At 54.4% G+C, this 18,776-nt stretch overlaps 1 protein-coding gene across 1 annotated transcript; it reads right to left on the bottom strand.

Moving 5' to 3' along the window:
- Positions 1 to 50: 50 nt before the first annotated feature.
- Positions 51 to 18,771, bottom strand: LOC122228349 (neurogenic locus notch homolog protein 4-like). The gene is made up of 14 exons (XM_042953350.1): positions 18,735 to 18,771; positions 17,908 to 18,024; positions 17,227 to 17,446; positions 10,920 to 10,999; positions 10,654 to 10,753; positions 10,040 to 10,101; positions 9,652 to 9,825; positions 5,923 to 6,147; positions 4,824 to 4,973; positions 4,137 to 4,240; positions 3,119 to 3,330; positions 2,156 to 2,376; positions 990 to 1,136; positions 51 to 352 (listed from the first exon to the last, which is right to left on the bottom strand). Exons 1-14 carry the CDS (start codon positions 18,769 to 18,771, stop codon positions 51 to 53), a joined length of 2,151 nt encoding a protein of 716 aa, XP_042809284.1.
- Between the last annotated feature and the right edge of the window lie 5 nt (positions 18,772 to 18,776).

The raw sequence follows: 18,776 nt of genomic DNA, 5'->3' as shown, positions 1-18,776 counted from the left end.
CCTAACATCCACACTTAGGCACAGGCCTGTCTCCCAGCCTCATGTCCACCCTAGTGGGAGCCCCAGAAACCCTGACAAACAGATGCTTCTATTGTGCTGTTTGTGTCTACGGTGCTAACACTGGGATTTTGAAGAAGGAGGGGCCCACAGCTGGGAGGGGGTGGGAAAGTACAAGTCAGATGCTCACCTGGGCTGCTCCTTGTTGTCCCCATCGGGCAGGGCACAGGGTACAGAGTCCCCTGGGGGCAGTAGTGGCCTCGGGGACAGGGTCCATTGAGGGGGAAGGCAGAGTTTCTCTGGGGAGTGGGGCTGGAAGCTCCCCCCTCACAGTAGTAACCAGCTGAGCAGGGTCCTTGGATACAGAAAGACTAGAATTTTAGGGCAGCATCAGAAGCCTTACCAGCTGCCTGTGCTGTGGAAGGCCCTTTTCTTGCCTCCTCCCTGGTCCCTGCCTGCTATCCCAAACCCCAGAGAATCATGGAAATTAAAGCAAGAGGAAGGAAAAGTCAGGGAAACAAGGGATTACTGAGCACCTATGGTGTCCATGGCCCTGAGCTGGTGGCTTCCACTTGGAATCTAGGGTGAGGTGTAGCTATAAGAGATGACAGCTGTGGGCACTTATTGTGCACCAGGCACTGTTCTGAGCTCCTGTTTGTAGGGACCACACTCCCCATAGCAACTGTGGAAGGTGGGTACTGTTATCACCCCATTTTACAGGGGAGGAGACAGAGGTCAGAGGGGTTAAGTGACTTGTCCAAGGTCACACCTGCACTAAGTTCAGAGCTAGAATGAGAACCTGCTCTTGGCCACAAGGCTGAGGACCTTTGGGGGAGAGAGGGAGGAGCAGGGCCCAAGGGAGGAAGTGTCAGGAGGTCACAGCGAGGTAGGCAGCCAGACCCAGACGTATGCTGTGGCCCTGCCAAGAAGTGCACTGCGGGCAGCTCTGCAGTGGGGCTGGGACATAGCTCTTCTGGGTCGCTGGTACTTACCCTCAGTCTGCCCGTTGCCCTCACCAGGGCAGTATCTCCCTGCAGGACAGGGCTGACAGGCCCTGGGGGAGAGAGCACCTTCCCGTAGGTTCAGGGTTCCCTCCGGGCAGGGAAGAGCAGAGGGTGTCCCTCCTGGGCAATAGTGACCTGTGGGGAAGATATGAGTAAGTGGACACCAAGTGTCCCAACCCCATAGCTACTCCCTGGGCCTTACAACCTCATCATTTATGGCAGAGAAGTGAGGGAAGCCCTGAGAGGGACGCAGAGAGCACAGCTGAAGGACAGGGAAGAGGATGCTGGCCTAGGTGGTGGGAGAAGGCGGGGAGGGTTAGAATCCAGGCTAGGAGGGTGGGGGTTTTAAGGGGTCTGTGCAGGCAGCAGAGGTGTGCCTGTGTGCTTGTGTGTGGACATGCATGTGCATGCATGTGTGGGGACGTCAGCACTGAGGTTTCTGGAGTCATTACATAGTAAGAATGAGTAATAGGTCTGGTCTGGCTTGATAGGCCTGGGAGAGAGAGTTTCTTGTGCTAGAGAAAGTGGGGTCATGTGCACCTCAAACAACCCCCCAGTATTCCCACTCAAGAAATAGCTGCCCTAGAAGCATTCCAACAGGCAACCTGGTTAAGAGTCTCACAAGAGACATGCTGTAGTCTTCTCTGGGGGCATTTACTCAACTCTCTCAGGGTGGGGTTCTCAAAATCCTCTGGTTTCACTCTGCAGACAGGTGGTGGCTGTCCAAGGACAGCAGCACCTTAGGATCAGGATGGGACTGACCAGAATTTCCAGCCTCTCAGATCTGTGTTCCTCCCTCCATAGAATATGCACACTTACCTTCTGGGCACCCTGGAAACCTGCGGTGATAGGGAGGTATGAATATATGAGGCTGGTCACAGACTGTGTGAGGGAGGCCCTGGCAGTCCTCAGCAACCTTCACCCTGTGTCCTCCTTCTGCAGCATAATTAGCCCCATTTTATAAGTGGGTCTCTGACTGCCAGGGAGGGCTGAGGTTTTGCCATCGAGCATTCAGTGCCAGGACAGAGTCGAGCTTTGGGAGCCGGGGGCGCCAACTACAGTGAACCCTGAGGTGCGCTGTCCATTGTGGCCATGTCCAATGTCCCTCTACCCCTGAGAGTGATGGAAGAGGCTGATCTGAGGGCATTCGTTACCTTTGGGGCAGGTGGTGGGCTCCACGGTAGCAACATTTTGGCAGTAGGTGCCTCCTGGGCAAGGCAGGCAGGTGTCAGCCCCAGGCAATGGGCTGAAGGTGCCAGGTTCACAGGGCTGCTCGCTGTGAGCCCCTGAGGGACAGTGGAAGCCAGGAGGACATCTGTATCCGTGGGTTCCATCAGAAGGTGAGGGCACAGCACTGCCTCCCAGGCAGATATACCTGAGGAAATGAAGAATTGTGGCTGAACCACTTCTAGCATGATGATGGGGTCCTGGCCAAGCAAAAGGTGAGAGAAAGGGGTAGCCTTTGGAGCCCCAGGCTATCAGAGTTGTGCTGAGGACAAGCTCAGTATGGCCACAGCCAAGGGTCATCCCTGGGATGGAAGGAGGTCCTCTGGTCCTCAACTCTAAAACATGTCTCTGCCCCTGTGATAGGAAACTATACAGTAGGGGCTCAGGCCCAGTTCTGGGAAGGGTCAGACATTTTCCAGGATAAGCATGGCTTCCCTCTCCAAGATTTTTCTGTCCTGTGAACAGATGGAACAGGACTTCCTTCTTACTGGTGGCCAGTCTCCAGTCCCTTTCAACAGTGAGGAGAAAATGTACTTGTCAGGAATCTCAGACACAGGTTGGCCATTGGCCAACGAGGAAAAGACCAAGGCCTGGTAGTGGAGGGTGTGGAGGCTGCCCTGAGACTTAGTGGGACCATAGGGCTGTCCTGGCACACTGGCATTCCTTGGCTCTTGGAAGGTCAGTGCTGGGAGGGTGGGATCAGTTCAGTCCTATATCAAAGGGACAACACATCAGAGGCCTACATCCTAGGGGACAGTTACCCTGGCTCAGGCTCCTTACAGGGACTGGGGAGAGACCATGGGATCTGTAACTTGGGGCCCTATCAGGCCTGACCTAGGGACCCTCCTCCTTCTTTGCACCTGAGGAGTTCAGGGTCAGGGCCCCCTCACCCTGCATCGCAGAGTTCTGCCTCTGGGACATGGGAGAGCCCAGGGTTGCTGCAGTAGTGCCCTGGAGGACACGGCTGGCACTGGTCCTCGCTGGCCAGGCCTGGGGCAGAGGAGTAAGACCCAGGCAGGCATGGCATTGGGGAGCCTGTTCCCCTGGGGCAGAAGAAGCCTGGAGGGCAGATATCATTCCCAGAAAGTCCTGGGGCCTCCACCTGTCAGTCAGAGAGAAGGAAGAAAGGCCTTTACATTAGAGCTGTGGTCTCAGGTTGCAAACACCTCTGCTGGCACCTGGGGGTGGGGAGACCTCAAATAAGAGCATTACGTGCAAAATCATCCCATTACTATGTGCTTCCAACTCTTTCAGTCAAAGGCCTATGGAGGATGAACTAGAAGGTCTGGGAAGGATCTCTTACTTCCTAAATATAGTATTGACCTCCTCCCCCTCTCTTCCTCATTCCCTGACCTTGTCTCTTCTCTGTGGCATCAATGTAGGATTGGGGCAGTCTATGTTCTAAAATGGAAGTTAGTGCAAGGGGCAGGTATGTCCAAGGTCACAACACAAGTCAGTAACAAAATGAGAATCAGAGACAATCAACTAACACACCAATACACATCTGTCCATCTGTCTGTCCAACATGAGTCCATGAGTCCATCCACACAACTGATTCTCCACTACCCTGCTCTACAGTATAATGATCTAATATACTGATGGTCACCTTCTCACCATGTGGCTTTGAGAACATCCATTACTCCACATGCTTCTCCGTTTCTTCATGTCTAAAGTGGGGTAACCCTGGGGCCTCCCACAGGGCCATTGCGAGGTCTGCTGAGTCAATGTGTATATGACACATGAACATTGCCCAGTACCAACTAAAGGCTCTATGTTACTGCTATTATTGTCACATGCCATCAAACCCAAGATGTCATACAAGAAGGCAAATGCTTTAAAAGAAAAAAAGTCACTGTTCAGGGTGGACTCAAGACACATGTCTGGGGGCACGTGCCTAGTGTTACATACCTTGTGTTTGAGGGGGGTGGGAGACACCGCACCTCCTGTGCAGTAGTGCGCTGACTGGCAGAGCCCTGATGGCTGGGACAGCCCTTCTGATGAACAGAACATCCCTATAAGAAGCAGACCCAAGGGGCAGGTGACAGAAGGACCCCTCCCACCTCCCTCTGGCTCTGGCACCAGCCCTGCCTCTCTTAGGCTATGCCCCACATGCTCCTCCCCTCCCCAGGCTCTCAGACTAGCACAGGGTGTTGGCATGATGGCCAGGCAGAGTCACGAGTGAGGGGCAGAATGAGCTAGAGACACATGGAGCTGCCTTGCCCAGGGCAGTGCTTTTTTCCAGCCATACCTGGTCTCTGAAGAAAACATGGGGGTTGGTCTCACCCTGAGCCCTAGAGGTACATGTGGGGGTAGGCTGGAGCACAGGCTATGAAGAGGCCTGGAGAATCCAAAGGATGGTGGGGACTGTGGGCCTACAGGAGATCAATGGGGCTCTGACCCATGCTTGGACTTGACTTTGCTTACCTTGACCCAGCTGTTAGGCATATGAGGGGCTGCTATGGCAATATGGGCACAGGGGGCCAAGGCACATTCCCTAATGGATTTGTTTGCCTGCCCTCCTTCTACTTTTCCTTATTCTCTCCTCAGCCCTTTAGTCTAGGCTTTCTAATGGCTCATTGTCCAGAGTCCACAAACCTGCTGGGCACAGCTCACAGTCCAGTTCTGCACTGGCCCCTCGCCTGGGCCCGAATGTCCCCCGAGGGCATGGGTGGGCAGTGGCTGAGTGGGAGCCAGGGGGACAGAAGTAGCCCTGGAGGCACAGGCTGGGGCCACCGGCTGTGAGACCTAGGGTGCAATGGCAGGGTCAGCCTGAGCTTGCAGTAAGAGCCCTACCTTCTGAGCATCCTGGTCAGAGACTTGGGACCCCCCTCCCCCCAGCTCCGAGGCTGCCCTGGCCCAGCCCCTCAGTCAAGGTGCTTCATTCTTTGTCTAATTCCCAGGCATATTGGGTGGGAGAGGGACCCTCAATGGCTGTCCATCTGTCATCGTGGCAGAAGGTGTATTGCCCAAGAAACCTCTGTAGCCTTATGAGATCTCTAGCCTTGAGGCTGACTCTTGAGCATAAAACTCCGTTTCTCTATAAGGTGGAACTTGCCCATGCTGGGCACACTAGGTCCACCACCCATGCAGTGGTCTGAAGACTCCACTTCTTTGCTCCTGGGCTCTGCTGGGTCAGTAGCCACCTGTGTATCTCTAAATAGGAACAAGACCATATCATGATCTTGAGTGTGGACACCGAGTCGGGCCACAGTCAACTAGATCCTAGGGTCCTAGACCTCAGATTTTTCTGTCCTGCATGTAGTGCCTACCATCCTGAGCTGGGCACTGGACATTCTGGTGAGTCACCATGCAATCCCTCCTCCCAGCTTAAGTCCCTAACTTGTCTTTACCTTGTACCTGGACTGTTTCAGGGTCCCCTTCTCTCCGCTTTGCTGCCAGTTGTCATAGACTGCATGTGGATCATAACACTATGACTATGACAACCAAGATTCTGGCATAAGAACTCCTGAGATACATTCTAAAGCCAAACCTAAATGAATGCATAAGGGAGGATACCAGGGGTCTCTTGTACTGAGCCGATTTACTGTGCCACCTCAGGTTAGTCCCTCTCCTCTCTCTTGAACAAGGGAGGGGACCTCCTGCTCATCAGGCATCACTCCTACAGGGGCTCAAACTACTGGAACCTTGCCCTGGGACGCAGCACCATATGGGGACCTTGTGTTCATCAGCTCACCTGTGCCTGATGCTTCACAGTAGAATCCTGCAGGGCAGGGCTCACAAGACCCCTTGGCCTCCTGGGGCTGGAATGTTCCATTCTCACAGGCCCTTGGCTGGGGAGATCCCTCTGGACAGTAGAAGCCACGGGGACACCGGAAAGATGTAGGGGTGGCTGAGGTCTGGCCAGGAGGACAGTAATAACCTGCTGAGCATGGCCCATCTGGGAAGGGTTTCCCGGATCCTATGGAGAGGGGGTGGAGGTAGGCTGAGTCTATGACAGTGAACCTGGCTTCAAATGAGAAGGAAAGGGAAAAAAGGGACCTGGAAGAGCGCCTGGAACTGTGCCTAAGCTGGGAAGTGTGGTGTGTCCTGAAGCTCAAGGCACCAGGCTTTGCAGCCAGACTCTGCATCCCCTCCCAGCTCTGCTGCTCACTCCCTGTGCAGGAGGCCACTTTCAACTCAGGTTTGTCATCTGTAAAATGGCAGCTCTATTGTGACGATAAATGAGCTTAAAAGGCCTGTCTGGTCACATGCCATAGGATCATATAGAGCCAAAATGAATGAGTGCTCACTTAGGAACCTAGAAATACAGGCCCTGCTGTGGTAGTTGGAGATGTGCAGGGCTTTGCCACCCTGGCTGCAGGTGATAGGCCAATGCCTCACACCCCTAGTCTTACTCTGGTGTGACACACCCATGCTCCTATGGGGATCCCCAGGGGACCATCTGTGGGAATCCACACCTCCCTTCTTCTGCTTCCTAGTACCGTGCACTATTCTGTTTACTGCCCTACTGTATCTAGTTCTAGATGATCTATACATAAATGGAGTAGTCAGCTAAAACTGACAAATGCACACCATACTGTCTTCCTCCTCTTTGCAACATGGTTACTGCTATGTCTACTCTCTCATCCTCAGGCTCAGTCCTGGCAGGGTCTCCCTGAAGTCCTGCCCCCTGCTGCTCTGGACAGAAACCCCTGACTCCTGAACAGGGCCATTACCTTCAAAGCCCATAGCAAGCACTCCATGAAGCCTCCACCCCTGTGGGATCGATGTCCCTCTCCTGCCCAGGACATCCAGAACATCTTGTCTGCCAGAAATCAGCATGCTTGGGCTGTAACATTCATGTTCTTGTCTCTTTCCATCCCCTTCCCCACTGTGAATTCTTAGGGGTCAGAACCAGGTCGCCTTTGCCTTCCCATCCCATACCCATGTTCAGGCCTCAGGTAGCATCCCCTATACAGGGCCACAGGTCATATGTGATGGGAGGGGGACCTAGGATGTCACCTTCAGACAGGTTAAGTGCCTCTGGGACAAATGGATCACAAAACGACCCCTCAGAATCCCAGAGAGATGGCTCTTGTCACCTGAATCTGAACAGAATTGTCCTGCAGGACAAGGTCTACAATCCGTAGCACTGCGTGCACCAGGCCACTCTCGGAAGGTTCCCCTTGGACATGGGTGCTGGGTGGGGGTCCAGGTACCCAAAGGGCAATAGTAGCCAGCAGGACAGTCCATTGGCCAAATAGGCCTGGCGCCTGGCCTCTGAATCCCAAAGGAACAGAACCTGCGGAAACAGCCAGTAGGTGGTCAAGAATGAAGGAGTCAGGGCTTTCTACATCCCTAGGTTTTCTAGGCATTGAGGATCCTCCAGAGGAAGAAAGCTCCTGGAGCATGATGGATTTGGGCAGAAGCGAACCCCCCCAGGACCATCTGAGGTCAGAGGAAATGAGCATCAAGGAGGACAATGGCCTCCTGTCCTATGAGTCTTGTACACAAAGTCTGCAGCCCTCCAAAGCCCCTGCATTGGCGTTAGGGCTTTATTTACATTGGGTTCTGCAAGGTAAGGGTGCATGCAGTGCCCATGGTCACCGGTCCCTGAAACATGTATGAGCCCCTCTACTCTCAGAGAGGGCAGGAAAGGTCAGGTGTCACCCAGATAAAGGAGGAACCCTAGTCCCGGCAACAGCTCCTCACTTTCCAGCAGGGCATGTCTTGCAGAGACTCTGTCCAGGTTCATCCTGATACTGCCCTGGGGGGCAGAGCTGGGGCTCCAGGCTTCCTGGGGGGCATGAGTGCCCAGTGGGGCAGAGAGTACCTAGAAAAGCCATGGGAGACAATCATTCCCTCTTGGGAGACTCTGCATCTCCTTCCAGCCAGAGCCCAGAATGATTCTTACTCCCTCCATGTGAGTGTGGCTGAGTGGATGGGGCATGTGATTCATGGTACTTATGATGTACGACACTCCCAGGCCTGGATTCTTATACCTTGGTCCTATATATGCCTAAAGGGGAGGCTCCAGCTGAAAACCAGCCCTGTGTGGAAGGCCTGTAGGAACCTCCTGGTGGTCCCTTGGTGGGAAGGAACCAGGTCTACAGTGACGGGACTGAGAGGGGTGGAAAGACAGTGCTCTCCACAGGATGGGAGTTAGAACTGGGAACCTCACAAGGTACCTGAGGCAGCCCCAGGCTTCCAGGTCAGAGCATCTCTCACTGAAGTTGTTTCCAGGGGTCCTTGTCCTGTCAGATGTTTCTTAAAACATGGGCTCTTTGGACATGTGAGTTTGGGAAATGCTGTGTCAAATGCAGTGTCCTCCAGAGAACAGAGGCCCTAGAAGATAGAACTGTGCAGGCTCTGCTAAAGAGAGCTCTAATGCATCCTTGTCCTAGGGGTCTGACCTTCTCCCTCTTCTCTGCTGGACCCCAGGTAGTACATGAGGGGTGAAGACCCTTCCTTTGCTCTCACTAGAGTGCCTTATATAGCTCTAGAGTATTTTTATTCCCTCCCCCAAAGCACAAGATTATCCATCTTTGATTAATTTTTAAAAAAGTCTTGTTTCTTCCTTTTCTTATCACTCATCCCAAGTGTCTCCCTTCTCCCTTTATGTGCTCTGGGTGCATGAGGAGCCTTGCTAACACCTGGTGTCATCAGCTCCTTCCATGGCAGGTTCCAGGTCACAAGGGCCTGTCTCACTGCATTTGGGCCACAGGAGCCTGAGACCACAGGCATGTCTCCTTCTAAGCCAGCCCACTGACGGTCCCATAACATCCTCCCCCCTTACCCAAATGGTGAGGAGGCTGCACCCTTACCTGGACTATGCCCAGAGACAGAGGCCCTGGGGCAGAACCAGCCTCCTTCGCATGGGGCCTCTGGGAAGCTCAGGCCGGCTCTGGAGCAGAACCAGCCAGCTGGGCACGGCTGGCAGTCCTCCCGTGACATGGCCCCAGGGATGGGCAGGAGAGAGCCTGCAGGTATATACTCCATGGCTACCACAGGGGGCCTCTCTCCCACATGGAGACTCAAGGTGGCGCCTCTCAAACCGAGTGGTGATCCTGCTCTGCCTGCTAGGCCTCACAGACCAGTGGCTGAAGGGCTCCCCAGCCTCCTGGGCTGCCTCATCTCCTGGAGGTCTGAGCCCTGACAGCTGAGGTTCATCTCATCCCCCCATCTGTGCTGCAAGGCATCACTCACTTCTTGTTGTACCTCTGCCATACACCCTTGCATGTTCAAGCCTCCCCCAGCAAGCCAAGGTCCAAGCTCTTAACCACCTCATTCATCATTCTACCCCCAAGTCCCATGCTACATGCATTCAGGATGGACATTGCTCTTTGAGTATAGTTTAGGGGTTTCTTCTGTGCCCTTCCCAAGATGTCTCCCCAAGGCTGGACCCTCATTCCTTCCCCCTCTCAAGGGTCCAGAGCAGACCTGTGCATTGCTGGTTACCAACCCCACCCCATCGGTAACTCACCTGGGGGGCATGGAGTGGGCTTGGGGCTACCCTTGGGACAAAAGTGGCCTGGTGGACAGAGGTCTCCTGTGATCCCATCAGTGGGATTTGGGACAGCCGCTGCCTGAGTACAGTGGAACCCTGCACTACAAGGCCCAGACACGGCCACTAGCCCAGGTAGGAGGCAGTAGGAACCTGTAGGAGAGAGGGAAAGACAGGATGCTCAGGCATGGGGAGCAGAGGGATTGGGGTACCTCCACCCCAGCCAGCGAATGTGGGCTGACCTAGTGTGCACCATGGGCTATGGCCAAAACATCCCCATCTGAGACAGGCCTGAGTCCTGCCCTCACTGGTCAGGGAGGATGTGGCCTAACATGGTAGGATTGGGGATATGTACCTGTCCCCTTACCTGGTTCACAGGGTGTGCAGTCTGACTGCTGGGCACCCCCTCTCTGTGGCTTGTAGGTGCCCCTGGGGCAGGGGAATTGAGAAGCAAAGGATGTGGAAGCAGGGCAGTAATGGCCAGCTGGACACTTGTTTCCCACCACCGAGGAGGTGTTTGCTGGGCAGAAGAAACTACAGAAAAGACAAGTGGGGAGGAGGGGGCTCACAGGGCTGGGAAGCCCCAGCTTCGTGACGTGGGGCAGAGATGGCTGCCTGGGCTCGCCTTCCATCACTGGCCTCAGGAGTTATTGCCCACCTGGTGATATCATAGCTCTATTACAGCTAAGGCACAGGGGGCTGGGCGGGAGGTCAGGGTGGGACTTAAATGGCTTAAATTGCAGCAAAAAAGACCTAGGTTTGAAATTAGGAATGACTCAGTGATACCCAATAAAGAGATCAAGAGTTATAAAGAAAGGTGACTAGAAGGTGTGGAAGTTCTTCAGTGACTTCTTGAAGTCACAGAAAACTCAGGTTGAAAGAGATCTTAGCTAGCATCTTGTCCAGCCACCTTCTGTAGCAGGAATGCAAACTCTGCCCAACTGGACACGTGAGCCCCTAGGATGGCCTTTTAGCACTCACCCCTCAGGACAAGACTCACAGTGGCCCTGCGAGGCCAGGCTGTTGTAGGTGCCTGCTGGGCATGGCCTCGGGGTAACAGTGCCTGGGGGGCAAAAGTGCCCTGAAAGGGAAACAGATCCAACAGGTCAGGGCCACAGGAAACCCCATCCTAGGCCCAGTTCCTGCAGAGCCCAGGGGGCTGTTGGCCCCTGTCTGAGTGGCAGCCTTGGAGCTTGCTCCCTTCCCATCTCCCTAGGCTCCTCTTCAAACCAGTCCCCAGGGGGTACCTGCAGGGCAAGGGCCACTGGTCCCGTCTTCCAGGGAGCCATTGGGTACGATGGCTCCATGGCGGCAGAAGAAGCCTGTGCTGCAGGGCCCAGAAGGGCTGGTGAGGCCTGCAGAGCCGCAGTAGTGGCCAGGCGGGCACGGGGAGCAGGCAGCCTGTGGGAGATGTCCCCACTAAGATGCCAACTCCCAGCTCCGGCCAAGGCAGGGAGGCAGAGACCACACCAGAAGGCCTTAAAGGGGCCTCAGGTCAGAGAACATCTTGTCTTGGTTCACCTTCCTTCATCTACAGCACCCCTGATAGGACCTTGCTCCATTCTGCTTGCACATTCTCCAGGTGGGGCACAAACTCCCTATGATAGTCAAGGCTTAACACTCCAAAACTACTCTATCAGCATGTTGTTCTGCTTGCTTTCCTTTTTTCCTCTTTACTTCCATGTTCTTTTGTAGTTTGACCAATAACAACAGGAGAAGCCTGTTCTTCTGATCTACCTTCAGGGAAGACCTCTCTGCTCATTTGAGTAAGGAGGACCAAGCACCCTAGAGAGCTGGCATTCCTGGACCTTTTGACAAGCCAGGAATATTTCTCTAACAACAGGAGGGTCTTTGAATGGTGAACTACAAACCACAATTTGGAGTGGCTTGTGAAGAGAGCCAGATATTAAAATTACTTTTGGAACCTAGCAATTAAAATAGAATTTTGTGCATCCCATGGTGGTGTTTTATAAGTTATATATTAATATGTATTATAAAGTAATGTCTCATTTCACTCCTCTGCTCAAACCCTACTTTGGCCTCTATCTCCCTCAGGTAGCAGTCCTCAAGGTGAGCACCAGGTGCTGTATAGCTGGCTCCTCACTCCCTCTCCGACCTCCCTCCTTGTGCTCCCTGCAACCCCCAACATGCACCTGCCACAAGGGGGTTGCTGCTGCCTCTGAGGTTCCTAAGTCAGCTTGTACAGTCATTCATGCAGCCAACAAGTACGTGCTGGGAGCCAGCTATGGGCCAGGCACTATTCCAACTATAGAGTAGTGAGCAAAAGACAAAACTCCCTAGCTTTGTGGTGCTTATATTTTGGTGGGGAATATAGAAAATAAACAAGGCCAGTATAAGTAAAATGCTATGGTAGAGTAAGATATGTGGTAAGGAGGGCCAGGGAAGATCTCCCTGGGAAAACGACTTTCGCGTACAGACCTGAAGGATGGAGGAGATGACCAGGTGCCCTGTTCTCCAGTCCCCATGACAACCTTGACCTCAAGGTTTGGCTAGACCCAAACAGTGCTCTTCCCATACCGAGCCTCCTCCCAGGCTGGAGTTTCCCTACCTCTGAGCTGAGCTTGATGCGTGTGCTGAAGGTGCCAGGTGGGCAGGGCTGGGGTATGGCTGAACCCCTGGGGCAGTAGTGTCCCTGAGGACATGGGCCAGCCTCCTCTGGAACCAAGAAACAAGTCAGCCTGACCCCTGGGAAGTGGTGAGGAGCAGGTACTCCAAACAACTCCTTCTGCATTGCTGGTATAGGCTCTGGGCCCTGGAATTGGGCTGTGGGTGCCCCACCCCCACTGGTCACACCCTCTGCACCTGGTTATTCCACCATAGCCCCATGCTGCTGTTACAGAAGGGAAGAGATCAGGGGAAACTTGTCCTGACATGGGATGGTGGCATCTGGAAGGGGCTCTTGAAGGAAGCAGGGCATCTGAGGGAGGCAGGGCCTCTCTGGAAGGTTCAAGCCCTGGGGTCTAGGGGTGGACAGACAGCATTTGAGACTGAGGCAGGGTTTCCATCACCTATTCCAGCTCTTACTGTAGAGGCTTTTGCAGACCTTCTCATGCTGATTGGTATTTTAACATTTTTTCCTAGTTTCTGGAGGTGCTTAGCTGTGTCTTCTCTCCTTTCCCTCAACCCACATGGGCCCTGCTCCAAGAGGCCTGCCACCAGGGCTGCCTGCTGACTGAAGATGGAAACCAGCTAGTTCTGGGCTGTTGCTGAGCAGACAGGGGTGTTGTAGCTGGAGGATCAGGAGCTGGTGGGATGAGCTGTGCATCAATGTCCTCACCAGAGTCTAGGCCTCCATAAGAATGTGTGACTTTTAGGCCCGAGGGCAGCTGCAGAGTGATAGAAAGCTAGACCGGGGTCAGTGGGCCTAAGCACTCAAGTTGGCTACTGACTGTGTGCCCTTAGGCAAAGCAGACCGTTTTTCTGAGCCTCACTTTCCCTTCTGCCAGAGATAGGGATTGGACTGGATCATGGGATTTTGCCCTATGGTCCCTGGATTCCAAAGAGGACTTGAGCCCCAAAAGATCAAAACCACTGGAACAATCCCTCAGCTATACAATGAGAACCACTTGGGAGGATTAACATATTGACCATGCCTGGGATGGGCCCCACCCCCAATATTCAGATTTGATGACCTGGCTCTCCCCCAACCTCAGTATCATTATGTACCAGCTGACTCAAATGCATGGGCTCAGCTGAAGAGTACTTCTCCATGACCTATAAGGTAAGCTTCCTCAGGTCTGCCCTGGTGTTTGCCCTCAGCCTGGTCTGTGTGGGATACAGGAGTTCTTGGGCTGTCCTGCTCAGGAGGGACAGTAGGTAGTGGAGACAAATACCAACTCACTGTTTATGCTGGGCACCCATGTCCTGCCTGCCCTGCCCCCCACCCTCCACCACGAGTGAGAGCCCAGGTAGCCCATGATAGGCACCCAAGGTCTCTTGGAGAGAACAGGCTCATCAGTCTCTTTGGGTTGATGGAATGGATGAAGGGCTCTGAATATGTTCCCTACCTCCCAGTCGGGGGGGTTAGAAAATGGGGTAGGGGGGGCGCCTGGGTGGCTCAGTCGGTTGAGTGCCGACTTCGGCTCAGGTCATGATCTCACGGTCCGTGAGTTCGAGCCCCACGTCGGGCTCTGTGCTGACAGCTCAGAACCCGGAGCCTGTTTCAGATTCTGTGTCTCCCTCTCTCTGACCCTCCCCCATTCATGCTCTGTCTCTCTCTGTCTCAAAAATAAATAAACGTTAAAAAAAAAAATTAAAAAAAAAAAAAGAAAATGGGGTAGGGGATCAGTGTCCAACAGGGAGGGCCTGGTACCTTCAGTGTCGGCCTCTGGGTTGGGCCGGGTGGACCCTCTGGAGCAGAAGAAGCCTTCCCAGCACTGTCCACCAGCCTCCGTAGCATTGGCACTTGGGCAGAACCTGCCCCTATCACAGGCTTGACATTCTGGCAGGCTGCTCAGTCCCTGCACAGGGCCATAGGTGCCTGGAGGGCAGGGCTGCCAGTTAAGCCCTGTCCCTTCAGGGCAGTAGAAACCTGGGAAGGGAGATGGGCCAAGATTAGGGACTGAGGAGGCAGGGGATGGGGAGGAAGCTGACAGAGGGCAGGCTCTGGGTGCTGGGCTGGCGTCCAGCATAGAGGCCCGGCATCTCTGCTGCAGGGCTCCTGCCCAGGAAATAGAAATGCTCTGTAAATCCCGGAGTTACCATCTTGTTATTAGAATGTATAGGCCAGGCCTTTGAGGGAAGTGGAGAAAGGTTGTCAGCTGGGCTATTGGCAGGACACTTACCTCTTGGACACAGCTGAGGCCTCAGCCCTGGAACACAGTAGTGGCCACTGGGACAGATGTAACATTTTGTTGTGTGGGTGCCAGGGGTGTAGGAGCCAGGAGGACACGAAGTGGGGTCAACCATTCCCAGAGGACAGACGTGCCCAGGGGGGCAGGATCTCCCAGAGAGGCCCTCCATGGGGGTGGCAGGGGCAGTTCCTCCAGTGCAGGAAACACTGGAAAAATGTGAGCCAAGCAAAAGGGCCTCAGCCAAGGACAATTGCTGAGGAGCATGCAGCCACAGGCAGTGCATGGACATTTAGCATGGGCCTGGGACCCTTCCTAGGCTGTTCCTTCTTGAATTCTGGCATGACTTAACCTCTGCATGTCTGCAAGTGGCCCACAGGCTTCACAGGCCAGTGGGGGTGGCTCCTTCCTGACTGTAGGGATTTCCTCCCCCTTGCTCTCTGGCTGAATCAATCCTGGAATGGAACTACCTCCTTACTTTGTGGACACTGTTCCCTCAAATCTATGTGGGTGTGTTTGCCTACCCTAGGTGGCAAGGTGCTGGCCAGATTGTCAGGTGGCCGCTAGAGCAGAGTCTCCCTCCAGAGCAATCTTGACATCCTTCTGGGGTTTTGTTCCCTTCCTCAGACCAGGTACCAGGTGGGCATTGAGTGGGGACAGGAGCTCCTGCAAAAGTCAGAGTGACAGAGGGAAGAGGCCCCCGGTGGCCCAGAGGGAAACATTGGACTGAGTTAGGCTTCTATCCCTTGGATTTCTCCCTCTGGGCAGACCAGGATGGAAATGCTTCTCCTTCTCAGCTTCTAGGGGGAGGGCAGGGACCAGTTCAGCTTTGGAGTCCTTGAGTCAACTTTACTGAATGAAAGGAAGATTCTTGCCATTCTGAAAGAATGGGGGAGGAATAACCAGGACCCTGAAAGCATCCTCAGGGCAAAGGAGGAAGGTCAGTTGCTCAAGTGAGGTTTCCTGAGGGCCAGGTTAGAGGAGGGTTCCCAGGGAGGGGAAAGGTGAGGACTGTTGAGCAGAATCAGGAGGGCATGTTGGGGAGAAGGGACCTGTACTCAGCCCTGCACAGCTTAGCACTGCCCTCCACTGAGGGCCATGGCTCATGTGCTGGGAGAAAGGCTCAAAACCTGTAGAGACCTGCCTTCAACAGCAGGAGGCTGGAAGGGCCTTGACCTCCTCCCACCCTGCCACCATTGAAGTAGACCTAGAGGTGGTGAGGTACCCTCAAGGCAGTAGTGTCCAGCAGGGCAGAGGAGTCCCCGTGCCCCATCCGTGGGGTCCTTGCTAGTGGCTCCTCCCTTGCACCAGTGCCCTGCAGCACAGTCTCCTGGAAGAAAGGACATCTTGTCAGCTGTTCCCACAGTACCCCTTGCTGGAGAACACACCACAAGGCACAGGGCTGCTCATGCTGTCCCCAGACCCTCCCCCACTATGGCCATAGACTATACGTGTCCTGACCCAAAGCCAGCCCAAACCACCCTGTTCCTCAGATGAGCAGGGTCCTGAATCTCTTCCAGGTTCAGTCAGTGCAAGTTCCCAGGTCAAAGTGGTTGTGGGGTCTGGGCCAGTTTGAGATTTGCCCTCCTTAGAGACTGTCAACTGCCAGGACTAGATTTTCCTTATTGATCAAAACATTTCCAGCCATTTCATTAGCCACCCAAGCTAATGGGGTGTGGGGGGCAGGGGCTGAGATGTTAAAGGCCCTCTAGAAGAACCCCTGAACCCTGTGTTGACAGCAGACAGCCGGGGGTGGTTCTACTTTGAGGCAGGTATACTGTGACGAAGGGACTCCCAATTCTGGGTGGTAGATCACTGGAAAGTTTTAATGTTTTTATTTTTATTTTTAATTTTTTTAAACGTTTATTTATTTTTGAGAGAGAGAGAGAGAGAGAGAGCAAGTGGAGGAGGGGCAGAGAGAGAGGGAGACAGAGAATCCAAAACAGGCTCCAGGCTCTGACCTGTCAGCACAGAGCCCGATATGGGGCTTGAACTCAGGAACCGTGAGACATGACCTAAGCCAAAGTCGGACACAATCACTGAGCCAGCCAGGTGCCCTATCACCTGGAAAGCTTTTTAAAACTAGACACTGAGGTCTGACCCCATACCTCCTGACTTTCTGGGGTGGGATGTGCGGACACAGTGTTTCTGATGTAAGGGGTCTTGGGAAGGCAGTGGAATATTTGCCCAACACCCTGCTGCTCTGCCCCCCATCTTTACCAGTGATCCAGGTCCATATAGTTTTCCCCTGAAGCATCTCCTCCTCAGCCTGCTCTGGGACCCACCAATCAAGCCCACCCTGTGCCGAAGTCCTTTTCTGCCCTCCAGGACATACCTGTTGGTGCCGCGAGCCCTGCCAGTGCACAGAATTTCCCAGCAGGGCACAGCTGGCATTCAGCGATGCTCCTTAGCCCTCTCCGAGGGCCGTATGTACCTACTGGGCACCTGTGGTGTGTGGCCATGGCTGTGCCCAGGGGGCAGTAATAGCCTTGAGGACAAGGATATAGGCTGAAGTCCTTGATGGGCCCAGCACTAGAGTCGCAGTAATAACCTGGCCAGGAGGGAGGGACACTTAGGAGGACTATCCTCTCCCTGAGACATTTAGACATAACAGGGTCTCTTGCCACAAGGGCCTTGAGAGCTGTGCTGTGGAGCCCAGGACCCAGACAGCTGCCCTTGGGGCGCTCTCCCCCCCAGACCTTGTCCCCCTTCCCTGCACCTGAAGATCTTTGCTGCCTCTCACCTGCTGGGCAAGGCCCACTGGGGGCCTGTAGACCAGCCTCCTTGCAGTAGAAGCTTCGTGGGCAGCTCTGGCATGCAGAGGGCATGGTCTGCTCTGGGAGGCTGGAGAAGGTGCCAGCGGGACATGGTGTTGGCCTGTGTGATGCTGCAGCTGAGGACACAGGGAGGCAGCAAAGCCATGGCCTGGCTGAGGGGAGGCCTCAGGTCCAGGGGGTAGGCTCCTTAAGGGCAACAGGTGTGGGCCCAGCCTCAGAGATGGGGCAGGACCCATGGTGACCTTGCCTGTAGGACCCATCTCTGCCAACTTCCCTGAAGCCCAGCTCCATGGCCCCTCCATATCACATGGAGAGACTCAAGCCCTTCACCTGCTGCTGGAGGATCATCATGTGGGCTCATACACTGACAGCTAATGAGACTCCTGATGTGACAAGGCCACTGCTGTCGGTTCTCAGCTGTCCACATCAAACAACTCAAATCACAGCAAACATCCCAAGTGACTTTAACTACTCCCCACTGCAACATTCCTTGGCCTTGGGATGGACCATCTACGGCATCCCTTTTCCCTCTGGCTTCTTCCCAATTGCCCCAGGGTCCAGACACAAACTGAGAAGTAAGATCTCTCAGCAGCCTTCTGGGCAGGAGGCCGAGTAGGGCTGAGAGTGGGGCCCATGGAGACACTCACGGCAGAAGGTTCCTGGGGGACAGGGGGCCCCTGTCAGCCCATCCTCTGGAGCTGGGGACACTGCTCCTCTGGCACAGAAGTAGCCAGCCTGGCAGGGCCCACTGGGTGTGGACAGGCCTGGGGGCGAGAGGGGGTGCCAGGCTGGGGCTGAGTAGCCTCCTTATGCAGACAGACAGGGGTCCTTGTGCAGTGTCTGGCCCCGGAGGACTGGGAGTTGCATGAGTGGCTGAGCCTATGCCCAGCGCTTTGTCTCTTTCTCTCCTCTACCCAACCCTGTGACAGGGGTACCACTTTCATCTCACAGAGGGCCTGAGGCATTGTCAGTAGTAGCAGACAGAGCTGAGATCTGAGCAGAGGCTGGGGTCTTGGCCTCACTATGCTCTACCATCTGAGGGTGGCCAGAGGCTGGGGCAGGAAGAGTCTAGTTCATATCTGGGTCCTCAGTGACTGGGAGTGTTTGGTCACAGCAGGTGCTCAGGACGTCACTCAGTCACGGGGATTCATGAGAGGGCATAAGTGAGGGGCCACCGAGCTCCTTCCTCTGCAGAGAGACTTGCCCTCCCTTGGTATTCTGCAATGACCCACCTGTGTTCACTCAACCATGATGGCAGCAAGTTTATGTTAGCACAGACCTTCCTGTAGGCTTGCCAAGCACACCACCTGACCAGGCAGGTACAGACATCAGTTCTCAGTTTATAGAGGGAAATATTGGTTCATGCCTGCAGCCACACAGCTGGTAAGAGCAAGGTGGGTTCCTACCATTTCTCTCAATCATCTCCAAGCCTGGGTCATAGCACAGTGGCCAGAGAGGGCTCCTGGGTCCTTACCAGAGGTGGCGCAGAAAGAGCCTGGTGGGCAGGGCATGGGTT

Source organism: Panthera leo, chromosome A1 (assembly GCF_018350215.1).
Source record: "Panthera leo isolate Ple1 chromosome A1, P.leo_Ple1_pat1.1, whole genome shotgun sequence".
Taxonomy (NCBI): domain Eukaryota; kingdom Metazoa; phylum Chordata; class Mammalia; order Carnivora; family Felidae; genus Panthera; species Panthera leo.
The sequence above is the reverse complement of the archived record's forward strand: the minus strand, read 5'-3'. Positions and strand labels throughout refer to the sequence as shown.

What these genes read in the sequence shown, in the direction of transcription:
- LOC122228349 (XM_042953350.1), bottom strand. Translation starts at nt 18,771, where the DNA reads ATGCCCTGCCCACCAGGCTCTTTCTGCGCCACCTCTG. An exon ending in CTCTTTCTGCGCCACCTCTG is followed by an intron (nt 18,025 to 18,734) that starts GTAAGGACCCAG and finishes TCTCGCCCCCAG; the next exon opens with GCCTGTCCACACCCAGTGGG. An exon ending in CTGTGAGCTGTGCCCAGCAG is followed by an intron (nt 4,241 to 4,823) that starts GTTTGTGGACTC and finishes TGCTTCTTATAG; the next exon opens with GGATGTTCTGTTCATCAGAA.